The sequence below is a fragment of the Festucalex cinctus genome, chromosome 6 (genome assembly GCF_051991245.1).
Source record: "Festucalex cinctus isolate MCC-2025b chromosome 6, RoL_Fcin_1.0, whole genome shotgun sequence".
Lineage (NCBI taxonomy): Eukaryota > Metazoa > Chordata > Actinopteri > Syngnathiformes > Syngnathidae > Festucalex > Festucalex cinctus.
In genome coordinates, this window is record NC_135416.1 from 21,414,934 (window position 1) to 21,437,295 (window position 22,362).

The window sequence follows — 22,362 nt, forward strand, 5'->3', positions numbered from 1 at the left end:
GCAGAAAATATAAAACTCTCATGTGTCAGATGTACCCAATGAACTGTGTTGGGATTTTTTTTGTCTTAAATTTCAAAAGTAATTTGATTGGTTGCATCTTTTGACACTTGCGTGCTCTATTCAATGAATCTGCAAATAGGACGTCTCCGAAAGTGAAGCTCACGTGCTCCCTCTAGTGTAGTAAATAATTCCCACTCAAAATCAGTCTCGAGTTGCTGCTTGGCAAAGGACAAATAAGCCTTACTGTCATTTTAAAGAGTCGCTCCATTTAACCAACTCAAATAAACTAGCCAGATAAAAACCTGAAGACCAGACCACAGTTTAACATATGGTTGAAACACTTTATAACAAAATCAACCAGAAAATAAAATGGCAAAAAAAAAATATTGTGAAAATATTACATCCCCATCAGGAAAGCTAAATACTGTTGTGTATTGTCCACGAGCTTTTTTTTTTGTTTTTGTTTTTTTTGTTTTTGGTGTGTTGGTATGATCATGGGGATTTTGAGGTGAAGGGTGGCTTTTCTTTTTATTGTACTCTGAATGTTTTTATTGTTCAGCGCCTTGAGTTGCATTTTAATGTATACAAAAGGTGCTATGGTAAATAAAGTTTGATTGATTTTAAGAGACGTGGCATAATTTCACAAATGTTCAAATAATAGCCAACAACATTAACTTAAGGGATTGCTACAAATAATGTTTAGTATTTCACAAAAATGAGCGCACCCCTCACATTTGTAAATATTTTTTTAATGACATCTCTTTATCAGGCAGGCGACACTAATGAAATAACCCTTTGCTTCATCATTGCAGTCAGTGCAAAGCTTTTATAACAGTGAAAATTTTCATTACCCTCAAAATAATGCAATGCAGTCATTAAAGGGATACCTCACTTATTTAGCCCATTATAGTAAAAAAATAAATAAAAAAAAGTTAATATTTTGCCTATAATTAATTTGATACTTTCATTATTTTTCACATACAATTAGTACCTTTAAAAACACATTTTGCAACTTGCTGTTCACTGAAAATGGCATTACAAGGGCTCAGGTAACCAATCACAGCTCACCTGTTTTCTGGGTTTGGTCATGTGCTGAGCTGTGATTGGTTACCTGAGCCCTTGTGATGTCATTTTCAGTCGACAGCAAGTTGCAAAACGTGTTTTTAAAGGTACTAATTGTACATGAAAAATAATGAAAATATCAAATTTATTATAGGCAAAATATTAACATTTGACTGCCAAAAATGGCTAAATAAGTAAAGTATCCCTTTAATGTCAAAACCCCGTCTAGAAGAATGAATGCACCCCTAAATGAAAATGGGTCATATTAGCCATTTTCTCTCCCTGATATCATGTGGCTCGTTAATGTTACAAGGTCTCAGGTGTGAATGGGACGGTGTAATAACTTGTTCTCTCTCCATCCTTCATTTTGGTCACTAGAAGCACGGTGGTCACTATACAGAGTTGTGACAGGTTTTACAAAGAACAGGCCTCACCATGGTTAACCGCACGAGTTGAATGCTTATGATCAGCGTCAGATCCAAAGGATATTAATGGCTGTGTCTTGAGTCTTTTTGAAAGGAAAGTACATTACCACTCTTATATAATATAAGCTGTATACATTATAGTACAGTCCATTGTGATTTTTTTTTTTTTTTTTTTATGCGGATGTACTCCCCAAAGTATGATGAAATCTGGACTGACAGTGGTGAACCATCATCATTCCAGAGGGAAATGGGGTTGGAAAAGATGTTAAGAACATTAAAAAAAAAAGAAAAAAAAAAGAGTGCAACTATTCTGTTTAACTGTGGAAGAGTATTTCCATTATTTGTCCACAACAGTATTGAAGTCTCGATCAACAGGAAAGTGTTGTGTGGTGAGTTCAGATTTTACAAAGAAGTGTAAACACATTATTAGCTAGGATGAGGGCTTGCCATATTTGGTCAAGTCAGTTTAATGATCATGAGGCTTATGACGGCCCAACAAAATACGAGTGACTTTTTATTAGTAGTGTACATCTGCCCGTCTCCAGCATTGAGTACAGTATGAGATTAATGTTGCTAACACATGCAAATGAAAAATAAACCCACTACATACGATCTACTCTTCAAAAGAGCCAAATCAAAGCAAACATTTCATCTTCAGTACCCAGAGAGTGTGGAGATTGTCGGGTACAATTTGCGTTGAGTCATGCATTTCTCTCTTTCGATGAACAGCGAGTTGGCTTTACACATAATGTCCTTCTCGAGTGCCATGCGGGTGCCCTCCAGGTGGGCCAGGGAGCTGCGGGAATCGCTCAGTTGCTGTTTCAGAGAGGTCAGGGTGGCGTCAATCTCCCTCACCTCTCCTTCCAAGCTGCACTCGGGCAGGAAAGCGGAAATGTGAGACAGCGGATACAAGTTGTGTGCACGTGAGCGTGTGCGAGGGTATACCTGATTTGGGGTTCATCCCTGCAGAGCTCCATGTTGGGTCTGTGAAAGCGGCGGTACAGCCGGGACTCAGCCACTCTCTGTGGGGCATCCTTGTCATCGATGGCTTTCTGCAGAGCCACTATATTCCTCTCCTGAGCTCCAATTTGCTCCAGGGTCTGCATGTGCATGCAACACACATCCAAAATTCAGTGGCGGGTCATGCTTTTTGTAGCCAAGTGACTTAATTGTCTTAATCTGCGCCTTGAATTCATTTTCAGCTCCGGTTCAGATTAGTGTGCACGATTTTTCTCTCCAGAACTGAGACACTTTTTAACTCATTCACTCCCAGCCATTTAACTGAAGCAACCCCCGGATTACCGGATTTTGACAGATTTTGCAAAGCCCACGGAATATTGTGTTCTATTGCTATAAAAACAAAATGGAACCTACCAAAAGAAAGATTAGAGTCTCTTATTTCATTAGGAAAAAAACATGTTTCTATCTGTTTCCATTTTTCAGCAATTAGCATTACAATATAGCTAAGTTGCATTATTATTCACAAGTCTGTTTAGAATTGTGGGGAAATCAGCTTGTTTGCAACATGACCCTGGTTGATCTCTTATACTCTGCTACCACCTGCTGGCCATTTTTGTAATAACTACCATGGCTTTTCAACCGTTCTCTGCAGTTCAAAGGCTGCATCAAAGCCTTCTGTATGCTCTAGCATAAAAAGTAACAAACAAAACAAAACAAAAATATATATATATATATAAATATGTCTTTGGGACACAAAAAAATATTTAAAATAGAACATATTTATACGTTTTGGGGAGCAAATGAGTTGATTTGCCTGCTGTTTTGCTGTTCAAAGTTGCATGTTCTCCACTTTAACGGGGTTAAAATGGCTGTGAAAAGTGTAATTGATCACCCAAGCACTTAACTGTGGTGCTAAACGCGCTAGTAAATCTTTGGCTAGCTTAGCATTTAGCATGGCTTCTCCATCCTTTTCATCATCTCTTCATGAGTATGACACTTGTCAAAAATGTAGCTTATTTGCCTCCACACAGATGATGAATGCCGATTTAGGCACAACTCCATAATATTTGTACGTGCACTAGTGGCCAGCCGTAGCGCATAGCTAGCTGATTCTGCGTAAGTATCACAGACTTTCCCTTTTTCGGAATCGTCTCTGTGATTCCTCTTCTTCTACTTTCTTTTACCAGTTGTCTCGACGTTTGAATCTCAGATTTGCTTTTCAATGTGTATTATTGAGGTGCAAAATACAATTTTTGACCCACAAATTACGATACGAAACCACTTATTTTGAGCCTTAACATACTGGAAACAGTGCAGCCAAGAGGAGCACTTGAAATGAAGTGAGGAAACTATTGGTAACAAAAAATATTACAATACAATTTCATGGAACAAATATTACAATTTAAATGGATGTCAGTGCTTCTGTTAGGTGTTGACACCAGCAGAGAAGTCCTAGCCGGCCAGCTTCTACTGCCAAAACGTCTCAGTGTGTGTGTGCGCGTGCGTGTTGACCTGCTTGAACTGCAACTCTAGCTGGATCTTGGCATCCATCTGTTCAGCACAGCGCTGGAGGAAGGCATGGTCCACATTGGAGCATTGGATTCTCAGGTCCTTAGTGGTGTCAAGTAGCAGCTGCTGCACCAGCTCACTGAAACATAACATATAGACACAACAGTTAGTGCCCCAGTGATGCTGTTTGTTGCGGCCCAAACAGTCTGATTCAAACAATGCTCCAGCCTGAGTTCCTTCGAGGCCTGTTCCTCCCGGTAGGCCCTGTAGAGGTTGTCTTGTGTGAATTTAATCCATGAAGGGACGTCAGACATCCTGTAAGACCAAAGGAACATGAATGGCTATGATCACTTCTGGTTAATGTTTAATTCTATGTACTGTATTACTCACTGCTGCTGCATAGCAGCTGAAATGGTGTAGTGCTGCGTATCTGTACTTTTGTTGTTGAATCTTCCACATTGAAGGTCCAAGGCGTAGGCCTCGTACTTATCTGACCAGTCAAACTCCAAAGCCTTCTTGGTATCTCTGTTCAACCTGATTCACAAATATTTCCATCCAATGGAACCATCAAATGAGCCTTGTTACTTTGTCTTGTATTTTATGTTTTACTGCCACACGTTATAAAAAAAAACAACAAAAAAAAAAAAAAAAAAAAAAAACAAACAAACCCAATGCCAGCAGATTTGGAGCATTTTAACTCATTTTTTTAAGCAAACAGAATATTGTGTTCTTTTGCTACATATACAACATGGGTACCACATGAAATATCACATTCCATTCTTTCATTAGAAAAAAGTATGTTTCTACCATATTCCATTCTTTAGTAATCACCATTTGAAAATAGGTAATTTGAGTGACATTGAGCGAAAATTGAAAAGCAAAAACAAATTTTCTCCACAACAGTGACATTAATACTAATATTTTTTGTTTAGTTGACGCTCCGTCAAATTAGGTTCAATGCTATAGAGACTTTGATCATTCACGTCAGCCTTGAAAACGTTCAATTTCATCAGATTGTGTCACGTTTCATTGTAATTTGCAGCTCGTTAGGGCCCAAGCAGCTACCGCTGCCATCTGCTGGCCATAGTTAGTAGTTGTCATCACTTAACGTTTATGGCGGCATACTTTGTGATTTTACTAAACGTTATTAAACGTTTTTGGCGGTCAAAGAGCAGTGAATCCACATATCCACATTCTCTCGTGCTTGTCCTTATTAGGGTCACTGCATGCTGGTGCCTATTTCAGCCAATATTGGGCCAGAAGTAGGGGACAACCCTACAACCATGGACTGGTTAGCAGCTAGCTAGTACCACCGACTACCGCACATAAAAACAATCATTCAAATTTGGACTCTGTTGATGATTTACAGTTTTGTTCTGTTTTTTTTCGAGATGCAACTGCAAGCAAAGAGGTGACAAAAGCGGACAAACCCACTGCCTTGGTCTATACAGGAGCCTTTGGGAGATGGTTAGCTTACAAGCTAACTCGACAATTAGTGCCTCTCGTCGTGGAGCTTTCCATGTTGACCGGGTGGATACATTCTAGACACCGGAGGTTTTTTGCGGGTACATTTTCAGAGTTTAAACATGAAGGGCTGTGTGGTTATAAGAAGGATTTTAGACGTAATGATATGATTGACAGTTGTGAGTTTAGCAGGGGGTGTTTTCATCTGATTTGGCAATTAGCAAACACACCCATAGAATTTTAGAGCACAGAACAGATTGATTTTTCGTTTATAAGACTCATTTTACATACTTATAATGATCTTTTTAAGCATTCAATTCTCAGGGTTGTATACAACTCTTGTCTGCTGTGTCAAATTTACAAATTTATTGTCTTGGGATTGCACAGAGGTGGCACGGTGGATGACTGATTAGCACGTCTGCCTCCCAGTTCTGAGGACTCCGGTTCGAGTCCAGGCTCCGGCCTTCCTGGGTGGAGTTTGCATGTTCTCCCCGTGCCCGCGTGGGTCTTCTCCGGGTACTCCGGTCTCCTCCCACATTCCAAAGACATGCATGGCAGGTTAATTGGGCGCTCCAAATTGTCCCTAGGTGTGCTTGTGAGTGTGGTTGGTTGTTCGTCTCTGTGTGCCCTGCGATTAGCTGGCAACCAGTCCAGGGTGTCCCCGCCTACTGTCCAAAGCCAGCTGAGATGGGCTCCTGCACCCCCCGCGACCCTTGTGAGGAATAAGCGGTCAAGTGGATGGATTGCACAGAAAACATTGGAACACAAATGTTCTGAGACTGTGAGTGTAACCCAGCTGTCTTCCTATTGGTTATACAAGGACTCGAATAGTAGCACAAATTTGATAAGGTATGGCCACAGGAATTGACGAGATGTACACATCTCTGCCATGGTGTCTAGATGTATGTGTTCTGGCTAGCTACGACTATAGCTACTCAACTCTCTAGTGGAGATGGCGGTCATTGTTTTGATCCCATGGCAGGTGCTAGTGGGATTTTTGTTTTGTTTGTTTTTAATTTTATGTATTTATTTGTATTATTCTGGGAGACAAGTTTAGGCCCAGAGTATTGAATCATTAGTTGAATAAATGTTAAAAAATAAAACTAGGCAAAAATAAAGTTGTCTGATCATTATTATTAGGGATGTTCGATACCACTTTTTTTCAGACCGATACCGATACTCAGACCCTCAGTACTCACCGATACCGATACCAACTGCCGATACCAGTAGTACATTTTGACAAATAAAAAAAATCACTAAAAGATATTTTTAAACAAATATATTTCCTTTAATTTTGACAAAAAAAACAACAAAAAAACAGCACAGTCACTCTTCAATAGTCTTAACGTTCAAAATAAAATACAAAAATGCTCTTTTAAGTTTATGATTCACAATTTTGAAGTATTTCCAAACCGGTGAAGTTTTGGTGAAAAACTGCTGCAAGCTAGCGCCAGTTACAGGCAAGGAGGACTCACTTAACGTCTTCCCCCTCTGCCATCGGTCGCTTGTACTCGTCTGCGTCATGAGTACTCGAGTACTTGGAAAAAGGCTGGTATCGGCCCGATACCGATACCTGGTATTGGTACTCGCCCATCCCTAATTTTTATAGTCTAGTCTGAGTTCAGACGATTTCCTTATGGTGTGTCTGTCTGGCAATGACTGTTGCGGTTCTTCCACTAAGGTCTGGGACAGGTTCAAATATCGTCTTGAAGAAGAGAAATACTGTAGCACCTCAAAAAGTGATTGCATAGAATCGTTTCCGTGTATGAAGCCTTTCTCAAAGTGGGTGGTGCCAAACCATTTTCCCTATTATTGTATGGTAACAGTGAAGAAAATGTGATACTCACATAATCTGAGTAGCAACCTGTTCTATGGTTCTCTTCAGAAGGGCCTGGACATTCCTGATCAACTCCACTTCCTATTTGAACACAAACGTGACACACAAACCATTTGTGCTGGCATGTCGACTTAATCTGCCCAGGGCCTTCACGATTAGTCGTGTTGATCAATGTTAATTTCAACTATATTAGCAATAGGACTGTTTCTTTAACCAATACTAGGGATGTAACGATATCCCAACATCATGATACAATATTATGACGATATGAAGATCACGATACGATAATTATCATGATATTGTGGGAGTATTGCCGATACAAAAAAAGGTCATAAGGTCATAGTATTGTAAAAAAAAAAAAAAAAAAAATGCACACATTGAGTTCCTCCACATATTGAGTCGGTTCTCAAGCATATTACGTTCCCTTTTATCTGACCATTAGCGTGGATTTTAAACATAAAAGGGCCAAAACATGCCTTGTGAAAATTAGGCTGCACTAAAAAAAAAAAAAAAAAAAAAAAAAAAAGCCACCAGAGGGTGCTAGAACTGCACAAATGGAAATCAACCTGACTTTTTTAATAGATGTGCTGCTTTTAATATTGTGACATGACGACGACGATATATTATGGCAGTTTTAATATCGCAATTTCACAATATTGCCATTATTGTTACATCCCTAACCAATCCAATCTCAAATTTGCCACTGAGGGTCAGCTAACTTGTCCGCAAAAACATCAGCATTTTCCCATCCTCTGATTGGTAGAACAGGGCAGACCAAGGCAAGTCAAGAGAATATTACATGTTTCAAATTATTATACAAAGCATGTTTTTCTCAGATTTTTATCGTCTTGCAAATAGCCTTTAGCAGAATTTTCAAGTCATCAACTGTTTGAGAATAATTGGACTTTTTTTAAAACAAACCTCACAATAATACAAACTTTTCTTTTTAATATAAAAACATTGTTCCAAAGTAATATGTAATGTTTCAATACATTTTGGATGTTGTAAAGAACTGAAATATAGCATTTGTTGAATTTGCAGGATTTAGGAGGTTCCTAAAATCAAAAGCTACTGTACTTTTTAGGATATCGGCCCGATATCAGAACGCATAATAGCGCATAATAAGCGCATATCGTGCATACCTTGCACAGCTCCTCCTCCACACAGTCTCGGACCAAGTCTTGTCCCAACCGTCGGCTCCTGCACGTCAGGTTATCGACGGCGATGGCATAGGGAGTCTCGGTGGCGTCCAGCGCCTTCTCCAGCCTCACCTTGAGCCCCTGCAGAGCCGTCGTGTCGGACAGCAGCCGGCTGATGTGCTCCTGCAGCTCCGACTTCCACAGGTGGATGTCCTGCAGCCTCTCTCCCAGCAGGCGGGTCCCGTCCGTCTGGGTCTGCACAGTGGTGGCCTCGGTGTCCTTGCGCATGACCCCGGACTCCTCCTGGATGGTATGGGCCGTGTTCTGGTCGGAGGCGGCCTGCTGGAGGAGGCTGCCGTAGCCGGAGAACCACTCGCCCGGGGTGTATTTAGCGGAGCGGAAGCCCGCGGTTGCTAAGCCCGTGGAAACTAAGCCCGCGGACGACTCGAAAGCGGAACCTTGCTCCTGCAGGAGCCCCGCTCCGCCGTCATAGTGTGGTTTTGACACCAACACCTCCGTGCCCATTTTCTTACAACGACTAAAAAAAAAACAATACAAATAGAGTAAAATCAGCAGTGAGCAGCAACATAAACGACACAAGGAAGTTAGCATATGGTTTGTTTACGGTTGCCTGGATACAAGTAACCTGAGGCGAGTGCAACCAATTAACAAAATGCATGTAGCATTCTAAATAAATATTTATTTAAATGTATAATAGGATGTCGCTAAATCGTAATTTTCTGACCTGCACATTATTTGCGTTGTTGTGGAAGAAGCCATAACTACTGATTCACCCATGATGTCAGCTCAGTTGCAAATGACAAAATGTTAAAATAAACAAAAAATGTGTGGCGAAAAAAAAAAGCTGAACTTCTCCTATTGGTATAACTATCCGACTACTACCTTCTCTCACTTTTCATACGAGATCGTGTAACAAGGCCCTTTTTGGGAAGTTCGCTTTTCTGCGTGTGGTCCACTCGTCTCATCTCATCCTGTCATCCAAATAGAAGCCTTTGAATCACGTCGGTCGACGATTTGGAATCGTCATGCATGCAATGTGAGGCGTTTGATGTGTATATAGCGTCCATATTTTAGAGCTTGTCCAAAACATGCCAATATCGTCGAGCGTGGTCAGTGATAGTAATTTGCCGCTAGAGGACACTCTTGAGCTACAAACACCGGCCTGGACATAGTTGCATTGGAGTCTCAATCGTTTGCTTTGCAAGGAAGGAGGCACTCTGGACGCCGTGATGTGGCCCCAAGTGAAACTATTGGGGCCCTCCTTATTTGCCAGTAATTGGGCCAACTTATTGTGGCAGTGTTACACTACAGGGTAGGACTGAGATTAATGTATTTATATCTAAAAGTAGCAAAAACAAACCAGTAATCATACAGTTACTGTAAGGGTGATATCTGGTTTATTATTTTTGGTTTCAGAAACAGTAACTGATGTACAAAAATAAATTGACAATTGTCAACTCAAACGGAACAAAACAGTATTAAATAAAATAAACAATAATGTTTCATACCTTATTTCATGAAGTAACTAAATAGAGATATCTGGAAAAAAATACATTTTTTTCAAGTTGAATAATTAGGCATCAAAACTGTTCTACTGTATACAAATGTGCAACTCTTTGGTATTTTTTAAAACTACTTTAATTCAAATAAATCTTTTTTAATGGTACTTTGTTCTACCTCAACTACTTTTACTATTACAAAAACAAACCTCAAAAGAATCCAGACTGATTTGCTGGCTGTTTATTGCTCTTGTGATCTCGCTCTGGTTGTGTGGCCTTGAGCAGGTAGTTAGCGTACACCTCAGGTTGTCTCTTAGACTTAGACTTGACTTTGTTGATCCCTTTTGGGATTACTCAGCAGCAATAAGAACAGATAATAAAATAAAATAATTACATCTATCAATAAATATTTTTATTACACCAGAGATTGAATTAATAATAATAATAATAATAATAAAATAAAAAAAATTCAATCAATCAATAACTAAGGTTATTACACCAGAGATTGAATTAATAATAATAATAATAATAATAATAATAATAATAATAATAATAATAATAATAATAATAATAAATTCAATCAATCAATAAATAAGGTTATTACATCGGAGATTGAATTAAATAAATTAAAGCACACAATATATAATACAGTACAGGGGATCTGTGGTTTACAACAAGATCCATTAATACGAACAGTAAACAAATGTGTACAGTACGGATGTCTGAAGGTGCCGTAGTCTATCACTAACCTCGTAGTAATTATAATTACTATAAATAATGTGTGGAAAAACACTTTTAGGCCATGAATATAAACATCAGATGAAAAAACTGTAGTAACTGAGCGTGCCTTCTTGTTTTGACTACCCTGTAATATTGCTGTGATGATGTTCACAAGGGTGCCTAGACTTTTTTTTTTAATCCACTTTATTTAGTCTTTTATAGTGAGTTATCCCACCATTTTATTTTATTTTTTTACATCATCTCAACTTCTATTCATTTGCAATAACTTGTGTAGCCTGTCTACATTATCTGCAATAAATCATTCTGTGGAAATTGACATCAAGTTAATTGTGTGCATCTGTCATCCTGTGCACCATAAAAGACCTAAAAATATTTTTGCCAGCTTTTAAAACTGATGACCCCGCCATGCCCTGGCCGCATTGGTGGTATGCTAGGAGCATGCACTGCGATTTCCCCTGAACTCAGCCATTCCCTGGACTCCAGCTGACCACACAGCTGCGCCTCTTGCATACTGCAAGTCAAACTGTTTCCATACCTTAAAGGTTAGCAGTAGGAACCCTGAGCAGAGGCGTAAATGTGTCCTGAATTAGTGAGGATGCCAAAAGGAGCTGGGCCTGTTGCCAGGGGAAATTGCCTTTAGTGGGCGCAGGCCAGCTGGTGCTCGGCTTTCTGCTGCTGACATGTGAGGAACACGCAAGACACGTGTGCCCAAATGTCTTCAACGACAAGCCAAGACTAACATCCACCCACGGTCAAACATGAAGCTGACTTGTGAGTGCAAGGAGGGCTGATATTTATAGATAATCCTGTCAAGTCTTCAGGGCCTTCCTGCAACCTTCAGACTGTTATGTCTATTCTTGGTGGCTTCCTTTCACTTGTCTCCACACCTCGTCGCATTTACTTGATGACTGGAAAACTATACTACCTTAGACTGTTTACCAACCCTCTTAAGAAGTATTAATTGTCATAATTTTACTACATTTTTTATACTATTGATCCTGTTCCATATCACAACTTTTTGGACACTCCTGAGTTACATAATTAATTCGTCATGGCATGAATAATCCCACAGCACAGGTGTTTTGCAAATAAGGCTGCATGTTTGTTGAATGTTTTCCGGCAAGACAGCCAGTGAAGAGAGAGAGAGAGAGAAAAAGTTAGGTAGGATTTTCACTTTATTCTCAGAATTCGGAGATTAAAGTCAGAATTCTGACTTTAAAGTGTTAATTGTGACAATTCTTTAAAGTGAAATTTTTGTGATTAGTGAAAATGTTGTGATTAAAGTCAGAATTCTCACTTTAAAGTCAGAATTCTGAGATGAAAGTTAAAATTCTCGCTTTAAAGTCAGAATTCTGACTTTCATCTCAGAATTCTGACTTTAAAGTGAGAATTCTTTCTTCTTAAAATTCTGACTGTGTATATGCGGTTTTAACCCTGTGAAGCGCTTTCTGACCTGTCTGTGAAAGGCGGTATACAAATGAAGATTACTTACTTACTTTAAAGTAAGTCAGAATTCTGAGATTAAAGTCAAAATTCTCACTTTAAAGTCAGAATTCTGACTTTAATCTCAGAATTCTGATTATTCTGACTTTAATCTCAGAATTCTGATTTCTCAGAATTCTATGTGTTTGCGGTTTTAACTCTGTGAAGCGCTTTGTGACCTGTCTGTGAAAGGCGCTATACAAATGAAGGTTACTGATTTACTTACTTTAAAGTAAGCATTCTGACTTTAAAGTCAGAATTCTGAGATTAAAGACAGAATTAGTCAAAATTCTGAGATTAAAGTGAGAATTCTGAGATTAGATAGAATTAGCATTCTGAGATTAAAGTCAGAATTCTCACTTCAAAGTAAAAATTCTGAGATTAAAGTCAGAGTCCTGCCAAACTTTTTCTTCCCTCTTCACTGGCCCTAATCCTTTTCCGTAATCATGAGCCCTGTCATGGCTCCTGCTGCTCGTCTGCCTCAGCTTTGCTCTTGCTAGCTTTTCCCGCTAGTCGCTCATGTAAGTCGCTCCAGCTAGTTCTTGTTCTCAGCTCCCACTCGCTCATTCACTCCAATTAATAATTGATAGTAATTGGTGGTAGGCTTGCAAAGTGTGGTCTGTCTTAGGCGCTTCATAATAGTTGCATTCTATTAGGTAACCACTAGATAGCACTAAATAATACACATTGTCCCTTTAAGAAGTACAGTCCACGTTACCCTATTCATGAAACCAACCACAGCCTACCTAACAGTTACAAGTTGAGCCGTGATTGGTTGTTCCCTGAGCCCTCAACACGTGATGTCAATTTTCAGTCAACAGCAAGTGGATAAACGCATTTTTGAAGGTGTTAATTGTACATGAAACATAATTGTTAGTAAATTCATAGTAGAAAAACATTTTTTTGTGCATTTTGTAGTTTCTCAATTGGTGACTATTTGCAAATATCATGTTTTCACATTTATCAGATGCGTGTAAATGATCAAAATCAGTTCAACACTTTTTTTTTTTTAATAGTCCAAAAACAGATCAATTAACAAACATCATTTTGTGTTGACACTTTGTAAAAACAAGCATATTAGCAAAACCCATCTGCTATATAAAGACTCACAGAGCTGCATATTGTACACTTCTGAAAGAAGATACTGACCCCCACCCACCCCGCACCCGGCAAGCTTTTTACAAAGCAATCTTTCATTTCAAGAATGATCAAAGTATTACCACGAGGCAAATAATGTCACACTAATAAGGGCCTAAGACGTATTTGACAAAACATATATGCAATATTACTGTTATTTGCCCTTAAACATCTCTTCAGGATGCTGACCATACATCCTTAGTTCAACAGCTCATTCAATTCCACCCTTGCAATGAAATGGATAATAAATATATTCAGTATTTAGTTCATTTTTTAAAAATATTTTCTGGGAAAATGACTTAGGTACTTTTGCCATCAAGACGTCCATGTTGCAGGTGACAAAACCTTGTCAGATGTCCACCGTTTACACTTTTGCTGCACAGCAACAATACAAGGTTGTACATTCCGCACAGGTGGCATTTGACTCATCTCAATGTGACAATGTGTCGACGTGACAAGGGTTGCTTCCTTCCATCCGCGCTCTGCCATAAAGCCTCAAGAAGTCCTTGTAGCGAGGCGCGCAACCAAGCCACGCTTCGCCAAAATGGGCCGAGCCGGTCAAAAGGTACTCGTGTCCTCCGAGGGGAACGTCACACTTCGCCGGAATGTTGACACGTCCCGTCCAACGTCGCACCTTGGCCTTTCCACTGGCAAACAGGCCGTCCTTTTGGTGGAAGAGCCGACTCAGAGTCAGCTCGGCCACGGTGTGTTCTTCGGTGAGCAGCAGCGCGCCTTCAAAGACGCCGCTGCCCGCTACAGAGACAACAAGGATGTTTGATTTATTTACACTGCATCAATGTTGGCTGCTGTGTGCAAGTTAGGGTTAATGAAATTCAAACAGACATAGATATTAAGATTAATTGAAAATTCTGTTCTAGATGTACAATAAAACATTTTTTTTCTAAGTTTTCATACTCTTGTTCACGTAAAAGTGGAAAAAAATGTTAAGCTCATAGAAAAATGGCTGCATCTTTTAGTCACTGATACAGTAATTTCAAAATAATTCATACAGTTGAGTTAAAACGTCTGCGATGGTCTGGCAACCAGTTCAGGGTGTACACCACCTACTGCCCATAGCCAGCTGGGATAGGCTCCAGCACCCCTGCGACCCTTGTGAGGAACAAGCGGTTCAGAAAATGGATGGATGGAGTTAAAAAGTAAAAAAAAAAGAAAAAAAAAAGAAAAAAAAAAGTCCTGTACTGTAAAAAAACAAGTGTGATATTGATTTGTGTTGAGGTAATAATTCTGCCACTAGATGGCATAATTGCATTTGTAAGACGGTGGTGACTGCTTACTGAATTTTTCTTTTCATATTAAATGGATACTCCACTTATTTAGCCCATTATAGCAATAAAAAGTTAATATTTTGTCTGTAATTAATTTGATACTTTCATTATTTTTCACGTACAATTAGTACCTTTAAAAACAGATTTTGCAAATTGCTGTCGACTGAAAATGACATCACAAGAGCTCAGGTAACCAATCCCAGCTCACCTGTTTTCTAGGTTTGGTCATGTGACATTCAAGAGCTGAGCTGTGATTGGTTACTTGAGCCCTTGTGATGTCATTTTCAGTCGACAGCAAGTTGCAAAATGTGTTTTTAAAGGTACTAATTGTACATGAAAAATAATGAAAATATCAAATGTATTATAGGCAAAATATTAATGTTTGACTGCCAAAAATGGCTAAATAAGTAAAGTATCCCTTTAAGAGCTATCTAATCTTTAAAGGAACACTTGACTCATTGAGCCATTTTCAGCAGTAGAAAGTGAATAACTTGAATTTGATAACTTCATTATTTGTCATTATTTTGTTTTTTCACTCACTCACACAAACTTACATGGTCTCCCAGGTGTGGAAGCAAACCCACACCAACCGGCACCAAAGGCAAGTGATGGTTCCACTCTTCCACCCAGAGCCCAATAACTTTTAAATAATATTTTTTCCACTTGCAGTCACCTGAAGATGACATCACCTGTGCTGAGGAAGTAGCTAATGGCCAATCATGGCTCACCTGTTTTGTGGGTTGGGTCAGTAAACTGAGCCATGATTGGTCATTACCTACTTCCTCGGCACAGGTGACGTCATCATCAGTCATCAGCAGGTAGAAAAATTAGTTTTTAAAGGTATTAATTGTACATAAAAAAATAATAAAGTTATCACATTGATTCTGGACAATGTACTTTTTACTGCTGAAAATGGCTTAATGAGTCAAGTATCCCTTTAACATGATGTAACTTGTGAAATTCTGCCCATTTTTAACATTGTAAAATACAACTTGACCCTAGTGACCCTAATATTGACAAATATATGCATTATTATTAAATTTATTACTACAAAATTTTGACTTGGACGTGTCTGCTGTGTTGCGACTGGAATAGCCCCAGTTCAGGCTTTCCAAGTAAGGGGCGGTCAATAATCACGTGTTAAAAAAAATAGTGGTGTTAAAAGAACTTAAAATTAACACACTACTTTAGACACCCCTAGTTCATCCATCCATCCATCCATCCATTTTCTTGACTGCTTATTCCTCACAAGGGTCGCGGGGGGTGGTTGCGCCTATCTCAGCTGGCTCTGGGCAGTAGGCAGGGGACACCCTGGACTGGTTGCCAGCCAATCACAGACCCCTAGTTTATTCATAATAAATTGGATATTGTTTATTATAATAAAGATAAATGTCATCATGAACCGCATACCCAACTACGCTTTCATTTTCTTTGTATTTTGCAGCATTCTGAATGCATCATGTTGGCACAATGCTGCCCCTCACAGGTTAGTCATGGTATAACATTGGACTACAGGTTTGGGGGAGGAGAATTGCGATGGTTAGTGGAGATATCTGAGGATTTCTCACACACAAAAAAAATCTTTTTACAGAAATTGTTCATAACTCCAGACCTAATGAAGAGTTTCCAAGACTATGTTTTCAGTGTATTTCCTTGTATCATTTCAGAAAACAATAATAATAATAATAATAATAATAATAATAATAATATAAACAACATCCTTGGACGTAGTTTGTGTGCACTTACCAAAGTCACTGGTGCAGACAGCCAAGAGGACTTCTTCATCCGAACACGGTTCACATGTGACTACAGTAGGAAAAGGAAAAATGAAATTAGCATTAGCGTCACATTGTTCCCAACTTCAACATAAGACACAGCATGGTTGTGGTTCTTTGAACTGACATATATGGGAAACCAACATCACACACTTATGGGTGGCCTACCCCCATCTGAGGGGTATCTGCTCTTGATTGACAGCCGAGGGACGACTGTCTGACTTTTGTGCTTGACCCCGACATGACCTTTTGATTGGCCTGTTTGTTTTCACAAGTCTGGTTGAGACAAGACGGTGTGTGGGGTGGAGGTAAGATGGCTGAAATGAGCAATGTGGCCTTTTGCACCCAAAAGCACCCAATTTGGTCCTGTCACCTTCCTTCACATCACTGACGAGACAGGCCTGTGCTCAGCAGATTAGAGATGATCACCTACAAATTGAGGACAACTACATAATGATTGACACCATCTGACTTGTCATAGCTGTTTGTGATGGTGGATTTTTAAGAGTTCAAAATTAATTTCAGTATTTGTTTTTATTTAACAGTGCAATTTGAAATCATTCTAAATAATAACACCAACATAGTTCAACCTCAATGAACCCACTGAATTTTACTCAGTCAAGTACTGGTTTTGAAATTTTTCTTGAAGGGAATCGACTGTATTGATTTGCATCCTGCAGACAAGAAGGCGGAATTCTCTTACCAAATTCAGGGCGAAGGTGCGGGTACAAGTGCGCTCCGGGAGCTCGGCTGGACACCAGCTCGTACTGGAAAGCGGTTATCCTCCGACTGATGTCCGCCTGGTGGACGGCCTCAACAAACAGAGCTCCGTTGCCGAGGCTGAAGCAACGTATTTTTCCTTGCGCCTGCTCGCTCTCGGACATCAGCAGCCTCAGATCACCAGCTTGTTCCAGATACAAGTGAGAACCCTTTGTGATGACAAACAGTAATTTAATTAAAGAGGTCAAATTGACATGATTTGTACTATTCATTTCAATGAGGAGAGTTGATTTGTGATACGGATGATTTGAGTTGCAAGCATAGCCAAGGAACAAATTCAACTTATAAATGAAGGCACCGCTGTATGCAAAACTAGACTAAGCGCAATTTCTGTAGAAATTGCGTGGGAATGCTGAAAGCTGAATGCTAATACCTGAATGCTAAGATTTGAATGCATGTGGAATGGTTATGAAGTAAATTGAGAGATCCATCCATCCATTTTCTTAAAACCACTTGCATCTCACAAGGGTCGCGGGGGGGTGCTGGCTTCAGGCAGTAGGCGGGGTACACCCTGAACTGGTTACCAGCCAATCGCAGGTAAATAGAGAGATAAATTATGAAATTATGACCTCCTGGTTACTGGACAATGTACTTTACCAACTGTGCCACTGAGACACCTGGTAATGATGATAATTTATACGGATGGAAGTGGGCGTGGAAAGTGATACTTAGAAAAAGTTCAATGTCTGTCCCATTGAAAATGAATGGGGAAAAGTTGATATTACAAGTTAAATTGTGCAAATACTGTAAGTAATGTGGAATCAGACGATATATATACCCCATGAGACGTCAATTTTTTTAAGCTAGTTGAAATTTAAACAGTGTAAATTGGAAGAATTATGTGGGAGTTGTTATATGCGGCAAAAAAGTTTGGAGAATAAAAATCATAATAACATATATGGGAATGCTTCTGCATTCCAACAATAACTACCTGCGAGTGCGGCTGGGATTTGACGCACACATGGACACCCGCCATGTTTGCCGATGTGGGTTCTGTGTTTGGACGCAGGTTGACGATGATGGCGCCTGTCGGGTAGAGCCACTCCAGCGAGCCCTGAGAGCAGCGCAAGTAGACCTGCTCCACATCTCTGCGATGCGACTCGTGGCTCAAACCACTAAGAAGAAGAAGGAAAAAAACCCAATTCAGTTCATGGCGCGTAAAGATAATGAAGACCAAATTTCTCTCTTCTACTGATGTGGTCAGCGTGCACGAGCAACCTCAACACCCAAATGACAGGGGGTTATTAAGTTGTTAGGAGTCAGATAAAGTTTACAGCGCCACATGTGAAGCCCTGCCGCTTGTTCTTTACAACTTTTGAAGGGGGACAAGTGATCAAAGGTGCCATATGGTTTTATTTACTTAAGATAGGAACTGGAGATTAGACATTCCTGTGCTTGGATTCAATTTCAACATTTTAGATTGTCAAGGGAAAAAACAAAAACGGTTCGGGGCAGATGTGACATAACTTCAAATTAGTTTAGGTTAGCCTGATCTAGGTCTACAAAACAATAAAAGTGGATGAAGAAAAGTATGTGGCTCGGCTCAATAAAAATTGGGAAACAGTGCCCACCAAAATCCACTTTACAGAACAAAGAACGAAAACAAAAACGTCATTCAAGAGCCTCGAATCTCTCCTATTTAAAAAGCCTAACGAGACAATACCTGCCTTGAAAAAAAGGCAAAAGAAGATTGGCGTAAGAAGCCAAAATTCGAGTTTGTGCTCCATCCTTACCTTCCTCGCCAGCTACACTGGTCGCTGGAGTACTGAGCCACGACCCGGTACACAAGCGCCATCGTGACCCAGTGCAGTAAAGCCCATGGCCGGATCATGCTGGCCTCTCTGCCGTCCGGTTCCGCTCCAAACCGCAAGAACCGGTATCCACGTCGAACGATAACCCGCGTCACGTCAGCTACATGGCGGATCGTGGATTCGAAATGTAAGTTTAATGTTGAGGCAGAAACACGCGCACAACTTCTGTCTACTGTTTGGAGTGTGCGCGCTACCGGTCTGTTTAAATAAGTTCCTGCACGTGCACGGTGGGCGCGTGCCAGAAGTTGGCTGGACACGCGAGTGCTCGCTCCAAGCCACGCCCACACCCGCCTGTGACAGCAGTGCGAGTGCACTAAAAAAAAAAATAAATAAATCTGTGCCTGTATGAGGAGTTTAAAAGTGAGTGAAGTGAAAACGTCTCAGCAGAAGCTCCTGTTGACCAAAATAGCTACTGTTCTTGACCAAATTTTGATTTAACATTAATAATATTAGAGCAGTGTTTCTTGCAACCAATAAAGTACAAACACTTCTGTTGCTAAAGCTGTAGCAGATTTTTTTTTCACATATACTGATTTACTCATGTTTATTTAACAAACTTCTGATGTTTGAAATTTGCCATCTTATTGGAATAAATACATTTGTTAATGTTATCATCAGATTTTTATTTTTTAGTTCACATTATCAAAGCTAACAGATTTTGTTAGCACAAAAGCCTGAGCTAATGCTAGCAAGGTATTTTTCCTCAAAAGAGCACTATGAATGTGAAAGGGAAGTCAACCCCCAAAAATTCTTGACAATAATATCCTAGCCTACAGGAAATAAAAATAAAAATGACTGACCCTCCAGACTAACAGGAACCATATACGAGGTTCGCTACAGTATGTTCTATGCAGCCTCACTAGTCTAAACATGTTATTCTGATTAAAATGATGTTTGTGGAATATGAGTTAAGCAAACAGGCTGCCACCTGAGATGAATAAAAATGGGTGGATTTTGCTGCAAAATCATATTCCACAAACAGTTAATGCTAATCAGAATGTCATGTTTAGACGAAGGGGGGACACACAGAACATATTTTGAAGAAAATGTTTAGGTTGACTTCCCCTCAATAGAAGGGGGAAAATGTTTTGTGTGCAGTGTTTTTTTGTGTTTTTTTTTAAATTGTGCCACGTTATAAAAGTGGGTATTGTACAGTATATGGTATAATTGGTAGCAAAAACATTTTGTTTTGCTTTGTACATATGCCAGATTATGCATTAGATTGCAGAATGTAAAATAAAACTGTGTATCCACCTGTATGAATATGTTGTTTGGTTGCTTTCGCTATATGCTTCAGGTTATCGTCCATCTGCACTGTGAAGTGACGTCCAACATGTTCCTGAAGCATTATTAATTTTTTTTTGTCAGTTATTACATCATCAATAAATACAAGGAAACCAGTTATATTGGCAGCCATACATGCCTTCTGGCCATGGAACAGCTGATCAGCCAATTAATTCATTATTTTTGGCCCCTCAAATAAAATTAAAGTCGAATTGTGCAGGAAGTACAGATCTCATCAACACGAGTGTGGCGGAAAAAAAAAGACACAAGGAAAAGTCACACACGAGCTCTAAACGCCTCTTCGGTTTTCCCGTGAGAAACAGTCGGATCGGCAAGCATGTTGCCCCCTTGTCACATTCCCACTGAGCGCCACAGCAATGAAGTGTATTTCAAGAAATACCTAAAGACCACTGCACTCCCCTCCACACAACTCACACTTCGACTAACACTGACCCCGAACAACCAGGACTCTATAGTAGCTAAGGCACAATGCCAACAAGTTGTTGGAGAGAGCAGAGTGACTGAATTGGTCCTTTGGGAATTAGAATTAAGTAGAAAAAAGGGGAAAAAATACATCCTAAAAAAAATGATGCCACCTGACAGACTTTAATGACCAATGCAGAGATGTGGAAGCACCGCCAGTGGGAGTGTCATCCTGCCTCCATAGCAGAGGAAACCACTTATGTGCGTTTTGACCTCATTTGCTCCTCCAGCATAGTATAGCAAGTATTCGATTCACTCCCATCTTCCACCTGGCCCCTCTCAAGAAGTCCCATGAGGGGGAAATGCTTCGTCTATCCACGCACTGCTTCCTGATGGTGACACACAAACACTCACGCACACACATTCCTCAGTCTCTGATTTCAACCTTCGCGGCTCGAACTTCCTCCATGCTCACACATGGAACACTCTCCTTCCCTTACAATAAATAAAGAAAGAAATAATTAAAAAATCTCCCAAGGGGGGCATCTGAGCTGGAGTGTTCCACATGCATGTTGAGTACCCAGCTCAATGGCACCTTGATTGTAGTTGAAGAAAAAAAAAATAAATAATACACATGCTAACCCAGCTAAGTACAAGACTTTGTTTCATCCATATTCATCCATTCAGTGTGTACTTTATCAATAGATAGGCTATATCTGCCTCATATTACACCAGTCATCAGTCCATATTACAAAAGATCAAAACAATTTCCAAGTTGCATTTATTATTAAATAGCAAAATCCACCTGTTTTTATCCATCTCAGGGGGCAGCCATCTTGCCACGTCAAGTGAAAATGACATCACAGTTGTAGCGACAATCACTGCTCAGCTTGTGAATGTCACATGACCAAAGCCCAGAATACAGGTGAGCCGTGATTGGTCGCTACCTAAGCACTGAGCAACTGTCGTCATTTTCAGTTGACAGAAAGTTACAAAATGGCCGCTCCCTGAGATGGATAATAATGTTTGGTGCTTAATTCATATTCCACAAACACAATAATAACCAGAATGACATGTTTAGACCAGTGAAGGCGCATAGAACATATTGCGAAGAATATATTTGGGTTGACTTTCCTTTTTAGGGAGAAACACATTGATGACGTATTGAGAACAGTTTTGGGCATATTATGGTCATGTATCACTATTTTTCTCCACTTATGACCACCCACTTTGAATTCTATTCACTAATGTGTCACAGACAAGTTTTCTAAGTGTTCAAAGTGTACTTTGTCGTCTTTACCTTCTGACTTTGTCGCTTGGATAATCAACACATTCACCGCTAAGCTAATTATTAATGAGCAAACTGCTAATGTGCAACATAAAGGATTGTATCATTTGTGGGGAGTGTCTTTAAACGTAGCAGAGAAGAATTTCAGTCAATAGATCACAAAGTTTTTTTTGTAGTTTTGTCAGCCTAAAATGAAGATTAGATTTATGATGAAACGCTAGCAAGGCAGATGTCACCAGACTATGATGCACTTTTGTGTTCTTCGTTGACCTTGCATTGCATGAGGGGGAAAAAAAAGAGAGACTAGAAAACAAAGGAATGCGTTAAAAGGCCTTCAGTGTCTGACCTTTAAAGCGCTCTTCACCCAAACACACCCGATTCTTATCAGCGGCCCTGCTTGCCGCAGGTTTATTTGGCCAGCAGCCTCTGGGGTCAGTGT

At 39.8% G+C, this 22,362-nt stretch overlaps 2 protein-coding genes across 2 annotated transcripts; both read right to left on the reverse strand.

The window, feature by feature from the left end:
• Positions 1-1,918: 1,918 nt before the first annotated feature.
• tekt4 (tektin 4) lies at positions 1,919-9,317 on the reverse strand. Its single transcript, XM_077525234.1, has 8 exons — positions 9,142-9,317; positions 8,400-8,934; positions 7,268-7,338; positions 4,347-4,490; positions 4,185-4,271; positions 3,960-4,095; positions 2,433-2,587; positions 1,919-2,355 (listed from the first exon to the last, which is right to left on the reverse strand). Exons 1-8 carry the CDS (start codon positions 9,192-9,194, stop codon positions 2,142-2,144), a joined length of 1,395 nt encoding a protein of 464 aa, XP_077381360.1. The 5' UTR covers positions 9,195-9,317; the 3' UTR covers positions 1,919-2,141.
• A 3,982-nt stretch (positions 9,318-13,299) lies between these two features.
• LOC144020823 (meteorin-like protein) lies at positions 13,300-19,109 on the reverse strand. The gene is made up of 5 exons (XM_077524659.1): positions 18,851-19,109; positions 18,049-18,232; positions 17,041-17,266; positions 16,309-16,368; positions 13,300-14,029 (listed from the first exon to the last, which is right to left on the reverse strand). Exons 1-5 carry the CDS (start codon positions 18,946-18,948, stop codon positions 13,707-13,709), a joined length of 891 nt encoding a protein of 296 aa, XP_077380785.1. The 5' UTR covers positions 18,949-19,109; the 3' UTR covers positions 13,300-13,706.
• Positions 19,110-22,362: the final 3,253 nt, after the last annotated feature.

Bases quoted from the DNA above. Each gene is read 5' to 3' on its own strand.
- tekt4 (XM_077525234.1), bottom strand. From the start codon at position 9,194: ATGGGTGAATCAGTAGTTATGGCTTCTTCCACAACAACGCAAATAATG. The intron at 4,096-4,184 runs GCTGGAGCATTG...GTTATGTTTCAG, and splicing joins CAGGCCTCGAAGGAACTCAG to TGAGCTGGTGCAGCAGCTGC. The intron at 2,588-3,959 runs GTCAACACGCAC...ATGCACATGCAG, and splicing joins TAGAGTTGCAGTTCAAGCAG to ACCCTGGAGCAAATTGGAGC.
- LOC144020823 (XM_077524659.1), bottom strand. From the start codon at position 18,948: ATGATCCGGCCATGGGCTTTACTGCACTGGGTCACGATGGCGCTTGTG. The intron at 17,267-18,048 runs GTAGTTATTGTT...GTCATCACAAAG, and splicing joins AATCCCAGCCGCACTCGCAG to GGTTCTCACTTGTATCTGGA. The intron at 16,369-17,040 runs GTAAGAGAATTC...TTCCTACTGTAG, and splicing joins GCACCTTCGCCCTGAATTTG to TCACATGTGAACCGTGTTCG.